The following is an 11,182-nucleotide window of genomic DNA, read 5'->3' as shown; positions in this document are numbered from 1 at the left end:
GAGGTCAGAGGAAGATGCTGAGGCTCCACTCATCTTCCCTCTGCGTAGGGCCCACCGCTGCTCGCAGACATCTGGCCTCACACTGATCACTCATATCTACAGACAGGGAGGAGGAGAAGAGCGGAGCGCTTCTATCTTTGAGCCGCTGAAAAATTACAGATCCTCTCTCATCCATTTCCTCTACTTCATTTTTTTTTTATTTTTTTTTTTACATTTCTTATTTTCCTTCACCTCTCTTTTATCCATATTTTTCATTTCATCCCTTCTTTTCCTTATCCTTAACTATTTTTAAAGGCAGAAAACCAAGAGAGTATAAAGTGTTCAGAGCAGGAATGTGTGGGGAAAAAACGCTGTCTGCTAGAACTGGTTCTGACTTTATCCTTGCACTAAAAAGATAAGCCACAGAAGATAGTTAGAGTGTGCTGTGTCTAGCAAGCCGGCGTACAAAGCTCTGACTGCAATCAGTGGGAAGAGGGCCAGCTTCCCTGCCTGAGCTCTCAGCGCCCCTACTGGCTGCATGCTGTGCCAATCAAAGGCTAGTGGGTGGGGAGCAGTCAGACATGAACACTGATGTCACAGTCACATGGATTCTGGTGTGGTCATGCTCGGAGGCTGAGAGACAGAGCTGTGCTGGCCAGCTGCTGCTGAGACAGCAGTGGAGGGCTTTGCGCTGGTGATAGTTCTTCTCTTATGGACTCGAAGCTTAATGATGTATTTTGTGATTTCAGCTATGAAAGGTAAGAGCAAAGCGCACGCTGATCCTGCACCCAGAGTAACAAGTAGGGAAGTACGGCTACGCTATTCATAGCCTGCCAACTCTTTGCATTTCATTTGCAAGGCATGAGTGTGACAGCAGAGAGAGAGAGAGAGAGCGAGAGAGAGGAGGGAGAAAGGAGGGTGGGAGAAATACAGTAATACAGTGCTTCTTATTGTGTCTAAGTCAGTTAAGCTTTTCTGATATATCTTTTTATGCATGCACAGAATTTCTTTTGTTTTAACTCTGTAAAGAGGCTGAGCTTGAATTCTTTGTCTTATGAAAATAGCAAAGATAGTTGTATTCAATTTAGATAGTATTATTTGCACTGTGCATGTCTTCTCACTGCTACTGTAGGGTGCTGTGGAAACCACAACCGCTGTAGTTTTAACATGTCTCTGACAAGACAGTTCCTGAGCTTCAAAGCAGAAGTTTTTTTTGTTTGTCTTTTGGCATAGATGTGAGGCAGCATGCAGTGGGGGGGTTGGTGGGGGGGTCCTGTCGCTATTCCTTTCTGTCCCGTTCCTAATCCTGTTGTTCCAGTCCAGAGGACGTGTCTGTGCCGCAGGAAGATGTGTGTGGCAGTGTTGAACGTGGGTCGCAGACGGGCGACAAGGCACTGGCGCTACTGGCAGACTGTGATTCTTTGAGTTGATACCGGTGCATGTGTGTGTGCGAGTGTGTTGTGTTCCACTGACCTATTTTTTGGGTAGTCGGGTTTACATGTGTGGCCATGAGAGCAGGACAGGGTCCTCCCAGTCGCTGTGATGTTGATCTAATATGCTTAATCCCAGTTCTACCACCCCCTCCATCGTACAGACGTACATGTTCACACACACATCCGTGCAGACAGATACTGAGTGTGCAGTCAGACGTGCAGTACGGCGCACACTTCTCTCATGCATGCTTGCACACACATGTACATAATCACGTTTTTCCTCACTTAATGCATCCTCATTCTGCCACACACAGAAACGTGAACAACCCTCTGAACGTATGTGCGCAAATGCACACATGATATAATCAAATAGCCTTCAATAAGCACGGTGAGGCACAGACAGCTGTCATTCTGTATTTAAAGGAAAATATCATTTGATTGGAGCATGCTGCCTTTCTTGTTTCTAGCCTGTCTAAAAATAAATTTACACATTTGCTATATATCTTATTTATTATGTAGATTTGAAAAGCAGTGGAGTATTTTCAAAAGTAGTTCTGTATATGTAGTAAATGCAGCAAATAAAATTCATGTGTGAAAACGTGTTAAAGGTGAAAATACTGTTTTATGACAATATTCGTAATATGTATCATAACCCTTATAAGTTTTCTTAAATTAATTTTAATTTTAATTTTACATCATTTTGACCTCTAAATCTTTGTAGTATCTTGGGTTTTGTGTGAGACGTGTAACTCTGACCAGAGCGTTAATTTCAGTCTTTTCCTTTTTCTTTTGTTGACGACCGTGTGTGAGAATTCATTTATGAAGTGAAGTCTTTTGTGAGAAGCCTGACGTGTGTGAAATTGAGAAAGAGTGCGGCCCTGCATCTTATTTTCATTGAGGCACATATGAAAAAGGACCTTTGACCTAATGTCCTTTTGCATGCAATTTACAGTGATGGGCTTTATGCAACCACATATTGTTGCAGAAACAGTGACTGAGGTGCACGTCTGTTTTCTTTCTTCGAATGTGGTGCAGCAATTCAAAATGTGTGTTTCTTCTTCCCTTGCCATTCGTAGAAGAACGTTTTTTTTTTTTTTCCTGTTCTGTTATGAATTATTGTAATTTGACGAATAAATAGACGAGCAATGATTTGCACCCTTGTTGTTTCGGCCGGTGTGTTTACCAGTCTCTGTATTTTCCCACATGATACTTTCAGTTTGACAGGGGTTTGCTGGTGTCGTGACACGACACTGTGGCAATGTCAGAAATTAAATTAAAATGTGAACGTGCTATATAATTGGAAACTAATTTAAACGGCAGGAGTAATTTCATCCTGCAAATGGTCAGTGAAACAGCACAGTAACTTATTTATTGGTATTTATTGGTGTGTTACTACACCCATCATGTGCCTCTTTTGGGGTGTTTTTTTTTTTTTTTGTCTTTTCATCCTCTACCCTTCAAAATAATGCTAATATATTATAACAAACATCTCTACGTCTCTCTGTGGCTTTGTCTTTACCCTGCACCACCTCCCCACTACCCGCCTCTCCCTCCCAGTTCAGCCTCTCTACCACACCACTGCCTCTCAAGTACCTAATTACCTGTAATGGAAACATCCCTCTCATTACCCCATGCAAATTAGGCAGCCTACTCAGCACAATTAAGATGAAAATTCCAATTACATAATTAAAGAAAGTTGTTTGATGTGCGGATAGAAAAGGTAAAAAGTGCGCCTCATCCAGAGTACATATAATTAACCCTTGGGAAAAAAAAGCATCTACTGTACGGTGCAACAGTGTTTTCAGAAGAGTTGAAAACGAGGCCCAGCGAGCCACTATACAGTGCATGGAGGCAGCACATAAATATGTGATTTAGCACGAGTGTGTACTAGACTGTGAAAAATGTTCTGGGGCCCTGGAGAAGGTAAAGCCAAATATCTTGTGATAGTCGCTTTAAGGCTATGTTAACAAGGCTGTAAATATTTGCTGTAGATTTCCTACTCTTTGTCTCTTTCTATCAGTGGCCGATTGAAGTGCTCACTACCCGGTGCTGCAGGCTCTCGCACATTAAAGCAGAGGTTAACAAGATTGGCTATTATCCAGTTAGGGACTGAGGACATGAAGAGCCGAAGGATAAAATTGCCACAGATTAAGGTGAAGGCAAATATAGCACAAGTCACCTGCAAGGATTTAAAATAAAAGACCCAATTGTTGAAACAAATTAAATATATTCTTATATCCTCTGATCTTAAAAGCATATAATATAGTTTGTGATTACATTTATTTTGGTTTGAATAGGATCGTAATTTCCTATTTAAAATATGCACCACATTTTAATTTATAACGATTTATTTTAAATTTTCATTTTAATTTCTTTGTGGAACATGTCCCAGTGAAAAATCTAACATCTGAGCAGGGACAAAAACAAACAAGAGTCACATAAACAAAAAGAGGATGTGTGATTTTGCCCTCTCTCTAGCTGCCTGAGGAAGTGGAATGGTGTCCCCACGGGTTATTAAAGTGTGTGAGGTGTGCCAGCCTGTGCTGTGCACACTGAGACAAACATCCTGGCTGCCTGACTGTGTGTAGAGGGACTGGTTAATGAGATATTGACTGCCCATTGAGAGCATGGATTTTTGATTTGGCTCCATAGAAGTTGGGAAGAGATGGAGGTGGAGGGGAGAGTAGAGCAGCCTAGTGACGGACACTAAGTTCAGGATTCGAATTTCTCAGCAGTGTTTCTTATTATGTTGTGATTCTTCTTCGTAATTGTACTTTTGTTCTTTTCTTTTGTTATATAATTATTAATTAATAACATAAATCACATGATAAGCGAGCATAATAATCAGTCACATAAAAGGAAATATCATGTCAGTATATTGAAACAGGAACTTGTGTATTCCAGGTAAAACAGCTCAGCAAAGTTTATGAACTGTCGGTGATAACTCCTCAAACGTAGTGTAAGAATCCAAATTTAAACAAAGAACGACGGCGTTATGTAGCCTTAACCGAGTACACAGCTTTTATACTGTACACACATTAATCTGCGACTTCATCCGAGCCATTGCAAGGGGTGCCAGACAGCTCTGTCAGTCATCTTGTCTTGTCAGTCACACCTTGTGGTTTTGACAGATTAGTCCAATCACAGGCAAGGTTAAACGCCTCTCCTCTCCCATGTCCAATCAAACAGCAGGGCGCGACAAACGGCAGTCGCTCATGGTAGCCATTGCGCCCGCACCGGAGGATTTTTGCACGTTGTGAAACATTCACACAAGTTCAGTCAGGGTTCTCATTTTGGCTCTCCAGTCAGGTAAACCACCTAGCTGGGCTTAGTCAATGCCTCTAACTTAAGGGTAATTTCCTACTTTACTTTCACTCTGTATTTCAGGAGTCACTTATAGATCCTTTGAAGTGTCTCCCTGTCATGCAGCATTTAGCTCCTGATAGAATACTTCCTCTGTCAGCACTCGTTAGATAATCATATACCACAGTCCATGGACTTGAAGAACATTTTCACTTTCATTTTTTTTCTATATCTCCGTCTGTAGAATATATACCGAGAACAGAGAAATTATATATTTTTTGCTGCCCCTGTTCACAGAAACCCTTTGATTTAAATTTTATGGTTTGTTATTTCCGGTTATGGTAACGTTTGAGATGCATCTTCTCAGTCTAGATCCGTTATATTCTGCACAGTGTGTCCACATAATTAATGTGTAAATATGTAATTTGAAAAGAAAAATATCAAATTTCTTCTCCCTCTCGTGTCTTGGCTTGCCCTCATATGCTTGCCACTCGTGGTTTAGAAGTAAACAGTGTTTTAAGAGAGTGAAGGGTGAAGTTTTATTCCCCTGTACTTTCATTCTGAGCGTGTTTCGTACCATTTGCTTTTTTCCTCTGTGTGCCTCTGGAGGGCTGTCCATTGGCTTTTTGAAGTGCATCAAGAGGAAATGGGGGAGAAAAAGCATTATTGATTTTGCGTTTTGTCTGACTCGAACACTGAGGACAGAAAAACACATAAGGAGTTTAGGTGTTGGCAGTGGGGCAGCTCCGTCTCTTGTGTGTGCGCTGGAGGGAGATGGGGAAGAAGCCGAAAGAGGTAGAAGGTGAGGAGGAACGGCGGCAAACAACACTAATGCATCTCTCCCTAGAGTCGTATCCTCAGTCCTTTCACTTCCGTCATTTCTCCTCTGCTTTCGATTCCTAATGGGAGAGTAAATAAAGCCCATTACTGTACGGCCGGAGACAAACCTCTGTCTCTCCCCACCCTGTCGGATAGCTTTCCTCCTCCTCCATCAGGCCGGTGACTCCCGAGGTCTGACAGCGCTCTACAGTTGACCTGCTTTTCCATGAAACACCAAGCTGCTCTCTCTCAGTTGTAATCAGATCTCCCTGCAAGGCAAGCATGCTGGCAGCAGGCAAGAAGAGGAGTATTGTTTGTGTGTTTTATCACCTTCATCCTCCTCCTGCGTCAGCCCAGTATAGGAGACAACAGAGAAGCACTTTTTCTGGTGTTAATGTGACCTGTGGTGACTAAAAAGGAGCTCTCAGTGATGGCTGCTGCTAAGACTTTGTCATTAAATGGTCATGTTCTATAAAGTTTGTTGAAACACATCTCCTGTATGCCGCGTATGGATTTTTTAGCGAGAGAAAAGACTAAATAGTGAGGGTTTGGACAGAATTGCTGTATGCTGTAGAGTCAGGGAATGAGGACGGGTCAGAGGTCACATCAGACTAAGGCACACTCCCCTCTACTCATGGAGAGCTACTGCGGCATCTAGGGATCGTGGCGGGAAGAAAGGATGAAAAATGAGAAGTGCACGGAATTTTGATGAGATGAGGGAACAGGCAGCGTTATAACTAAAGGTCGTCACAACATGCGCTCAGCCACTTGATTACAAAAGGGAGAGAAGTGTGTGAGGCGTTTGATTACATGTCCCAGCAGAGGCCATTAGGGGGCTCTACTTGTAGGATGGCATCATTACACTCATCTGATCCAGTGCCTGCGCTGATGAACGAACAATGACTGGGAATCCTCCTGAGCACTAGGGGGTGCTCTTCAAGAGAGACGCAAATTACGAATATCCGTACCCCAGAGTTTTTGAAGTTGTGTCTCCTAACTTTGCCGTCGTTGCCGACTCTGGCTAAATGTTGCCACCAGGCAGAATGAGAGAAACAGCAAAGAGTGACAATTAACTCCCAAGTTTCCAAGCATAAGGTACTCCATGCACCAAGTGAGATGCATGAAAGGAATTTCTCATCATAAATAACAAAGAAAAAACAGCCTTGCCAGGGTGGTCTCCTTAAGATTGATTTTTATGCACATGCATTCATTTGAAATAAAAGAAATGCTGCTTCAGTGCTAATTACCAAGATGAAAGGAGGGAGAATGTGCAAGGCAATGAACTTTGTTTAAAGGGACACCACAGACACAGCTTATTCAGGGGCATACTGCTTTAATGAAACCCAGATCCATTAAAAACTCAAGAAGTGTGTTTTGAAACTGAAACTCTTTGCATGACCAAGAAAAACGCACTCACTTGGCTCATGTCGGCCTTGCCGTCCTAATTCAGCAAATCAGGCGTCGCAGTCAACTAAACAATGTGTGTCCTAGACAATGAGCGTGTGCGTGTTTCTCAGCTGGAGCAAAGGGGTTAACTGGCAGTGGAGAGATCCTTGACCTATCTGAGATGAGCTCCCCGCCCCCTCTAGCAATGCGGAATATCTGATTGCTGATTATGAGTTTATTCCCCATCATGCTGAGCCTTTTGCATGTCAGGATCCATCCCTCCCTAGCAGAACTGATTAAGGAGCTGGAGATGATGCTACAGCTCTCAGCAATTGCTGAAAGTCTCTCAGAGAGCCTGGTAATCTGGAGTGCAGCTGGCAATCACCCACCACTGACTCTTTTGGAGGCTTTTTGGGTTGTTTTGTTGTTTTCAAGTGGGGTTTTTTGGCATATTGTTGTCTTTGTTCCCCTGGGCTTCTTGTTTCTGGATGAGAGCTTTCCTAGTGCTGAGCACAGGTCCTTGTCAACCTGGCTGCTCAGCTCAGCCTAGTCCAGCCTTAACAACGGCAGCGTCAGCAAAGACCCTCGCTCAAAGTCTGAGGATTTGCTTATGATCGCCCTCTTACAGGAGACTAATTTGGGCAAAAGAAGAATCTTTATCCCTGATGTGAAAAAATAAATAAATAAAGCTCTCTCATTTCTCATTTTCTGAGCTCCCACAGTCCAATACTTGGGACAAAGGCATCAGATAAATTGAAATAAATAGCTCCTTAAAAATGTATCCCTGTGTAAACTTTTAAGGATTCATGTGCCGTTCAGTGGATTTCTGTCACAGGAAAACAAAGAGAGTTTTCTAGCAAAAAGACGGCACGACCGCTTTATTTGCTCGCAGGGATCTGTCACTTAGTTACAAATCAGCAGCTGTCGACTCGAAGTTTCGTTTTTGTCAATAGTTGGAGGGGAGAGTGAGGCATTCTCGTTCCCACTGTGCTACATGGCAGTTTTATTGCCTTTAATGCGCGACTTTGGGCAATAGAAGAGCAATCTGCCCAAACAGAGCATTCTCAGTCACCCCACTGTCAAACGCATCACACCACAGTTTTACTGCTTGTTGTCACCATTGAAATTGTAATCAATATATTGAACACTGTCTAGTTATAAAAAAAGAAAAGAAAAATCACCAGCAACATTATCAAATTTCACAAGACTTGGAAGCCTAGGAAGGTTCTCCCAAACTGCGTACAGGAGACCTTTTGATTTTGCTTCTCTACATTACATACAACTCTTTTAATATTTTCTTCCTCATCATGCATTTGAATCCAACCTGCTTCTGTAGCTATAAACTAAAGGTAAGAGGGGAAGTGAACACGGGCACGATAAGAGATACTGTAGGGGAAGCACATTTTCAAATTGAGGATGATCAGAGATGAACTACTGTACGCCTGACATACCTTGCCCACATGAGGTGGTAAGGAAGTTGTTTTTTGATCTTTTGACACATGATTACGTTGGGCCTTTCCGCTTTGATCTCAGCATGGATTTTCTTCTTTCTCTTGATGTGGGATTATTATAATTTATACATAAGGGATTTTGTTTTTTCTTTGGCCTCAGCAAACTCCAGTAAACATGGTATACATAGTAGATTAACATTGTATTCATTTACAAATTCTCATTAGCAAGCCCTGAGGTAATTAATCAGAGGCCGTGGTATGGAAGGAGATAGACACCGTTCAAATAATTTATTCCTTTCTGCTCTTACCGAGTGTGAGAAAAAGTGTCTGATCAATTTCTCCCTTAGATGTAGCTCTTTGAAGACAGGCAGTGTCTTATGAGAGAAGCACCACAGTATTTATTCTCTACAAACCCAGGGCTGCAGACCTTGCAGATGCAGCACAAACATTGCAGGGCACTGTTGCCTAAATCATCCTAATAGCCCACAATTCCCCCTAAATATAGGAATTGTATAACCCCAATTAAACCCATACAGGTGTAAAATGTTTGCTGTATTGCAGGACTGCAGCTCCGGTAAGGGTTCAGAGAATGCAGTTTACTGTTGATGTTCACAGGAAATGGCCTTGATAATTTGTGGGCCTTTCTTTTTCCCGTTCTGTGCAGATTATATGTAAAAAAAAAAAATTCTCTCCCAGCACCTGAGGCACTACCTTAGAAAAGCATGGGAAAAGACATCTCTTTCTTTTATGCATTGAAACTCAATCTAACAAAAAAAAAAGAAGTTGCTTAAAACAACCGCCATTTGCCCATTCCACCTCTTGTTGCTGTGTGAATAAAACCAAAAAGCTTTGATGCATGAACCTAACAGCAATTGAAAATTAATCCTGTCTCTCACTTGCCATAATCCAACCCTCCACTTCCGAAAGTGACTTTATTCCGGTCATTTCTGCAAGCAATTATATGTGACGTATTGGGAGCCATTGGCAGCCGACTTATTCTGTCATTTATCTGTGAGGGCTTGTTGGCGTTTAAAGCGGTAACACTTGTGTCTCATCTTTCTGGAAGTTGAGAGTAATTACACAACCTACAGTCGTCTCTCTAAGGAGGAAAAGCAAAACCAGTAATGTTTGTCATTTGATCACTTTCTTTTAGACTATAATCCTTGTATAATATAACTATGCGCATCTTTTCTATCTTGAGAAGCATTGAAACTATTCTTAAGTGCTTTCTAGAGTCTTGCTTACATTTATGAATCTTGTGTCTTTACCATATTCCTAGTTGCTCCCTCTTCCGCTCTTGCAAACTAATCATTGCCAGTTGATGTAAAATGCATTGCTACCGTCTGTCATGTCAGCGCAGGAATATCACCACAGAAAACAAATTTAAAACTCCAGCATACTGCACAACACAGACAGGTTTGCCCGCCACTGATTATTGTAATCAGAATTTAATCAGAATTGTGAGAGCGAGTAAATCCGTTCTTACCAAAAAAAGTTCTGAGAGAGCGTGCAGTAATGGTGCGACATATCATTAACGTCTGCTCATATTAGATACTGACGGTTACTTCACCGTGATGTAGTGAAACACCGTCATTACACTTTTAAATGAGATGTTCCTGTGAGTTTTTTTAATCAAAAATTACATACCTGTCTGAGTGTTGCTCTTTCAAATTCCAGAAGATTCCAGCACTGTGAGCCTTTTATTCTCCTAAACACGAACATTAACAAGTATCTGTGACTTTTTGTTTTTATTTCTTTTGCATCAGTTCTGTCAAATAAAAGGAAAAAGCAGGGGTGGTGTTTTTCAGCTGCTCAGTTTCTCTAAGAGGCAATCCGGAGGTTGTTGCGTTTGCATTGTAAACTAAACGTTATCCATAGGCAACAGACATTTTATGGCTGTTACTGATGTACGTTTCCGAGATAGATTCAATGTCACAATAGTACATCCCTTGAGCAACCACAAAAGCTTCCAGTGATGAAGGTTTATTTTTAAAACTACAGGAAAGGCTTTCTGCAGATTAATTCCAGTGTATGGTTCCCATTGTGCAAGAAACAAATTGGGCTTTACGGAATTAGTGTGTTCGGCGCATAAATCTCAAATCTATTCCTGAGACATACGATTGTGTTTAATGTGATTGGATGCTTCTGTGTTGCCTTCGCGTGAAAAGGGAAGCAAACCTTCCCGAATGGATTACTGTAGAGCTGGAAGTACAGTAATGATGGCTTGGTGTTTTCTTCATTGACCCAGGTGTGTTGTCTAAATACAATATGGATGTGCAGGGCTGCCTGTGTGCTCCAGTGTGCTGGGTAGACTATTTGCTGAAGGTCATTTGGGATCATAGCATGCCATTAATAATTCCTGAAAGCATCCAACATCTCCATCTGTTCTGGTGCATCCATCGCTCCACTTCAAAGACAAAGGCAGCATCTGCAGGTTAGCGTTAAACCTGCCTCCGGGCTAAGATGTTGGAGGTGGGATTCTTTGTTGAGAGAACATATCTCTGGTCATCATGTCCTGCTGCTCATATATTAGCAAATTAATGTATGTTTGCTCCCACAGCTTGAACCTCTGAACACATAAGTACACAAAGACTACTGTACTGGGAGTACGGTGTGTGTTTTTCAGCTTTCATGGCTGAATCCACTGGACATGTGTAGTACAATAATTCCACACCTACCCTCAAAGGCCACTTTCCTCTCCACAGGGATGCAATTACCACCCTCCGTCAGGGGGCCTGGTCAGTCAGCTTGACAAGGTGTTACCGCACAAATTATCAAAGCTCATTTTAAATGAAGCATTTAATTACATGC

The 11,182-nt window shown here is 42.0% G+C and overlaps 1 protein-coding gene across 1 annotated transcript in view; it reads left to right on the top strand.

Annotated features, from left to right (window-relative positions):
• The first annotated feature begins 605 nt into the window (after positions 1 to 605).
• The window catches only part of roraa (RAR-related orphan receptor A, paralog a), a 44,045-nt gene continuing 33,468 nt past the window's right edge, over positions 606 to 11,182 (top strand). The window contains exon 1 of the mRNA XM_084555747.1: positions 606 to 737. Coding sequence (XP_084411873.1) covers positions 707 to 737 — 31 coding nt within the window. The 5' untranslated portion in view covers positions 606 to 706. The remainder of the gene's footprint in view (positions 738 to 11,182) is intronic.

This window comes from Chelon labrosus (assembly GCF_963514085.1).
Source record: "Chelon labrosus genome assembly, chromosome: 11".
NCBI lineage: Eukaryota > Metazoa > Chordata > Actinopteri > Mugiliformes > Mugilidae > Chelon > Chelon labrosus.
The sequence above is the reverse complement of the archived record's forward strand: the minus strand, read 5'-3'. Positions and strand labels throughout refer to the sequence as shown.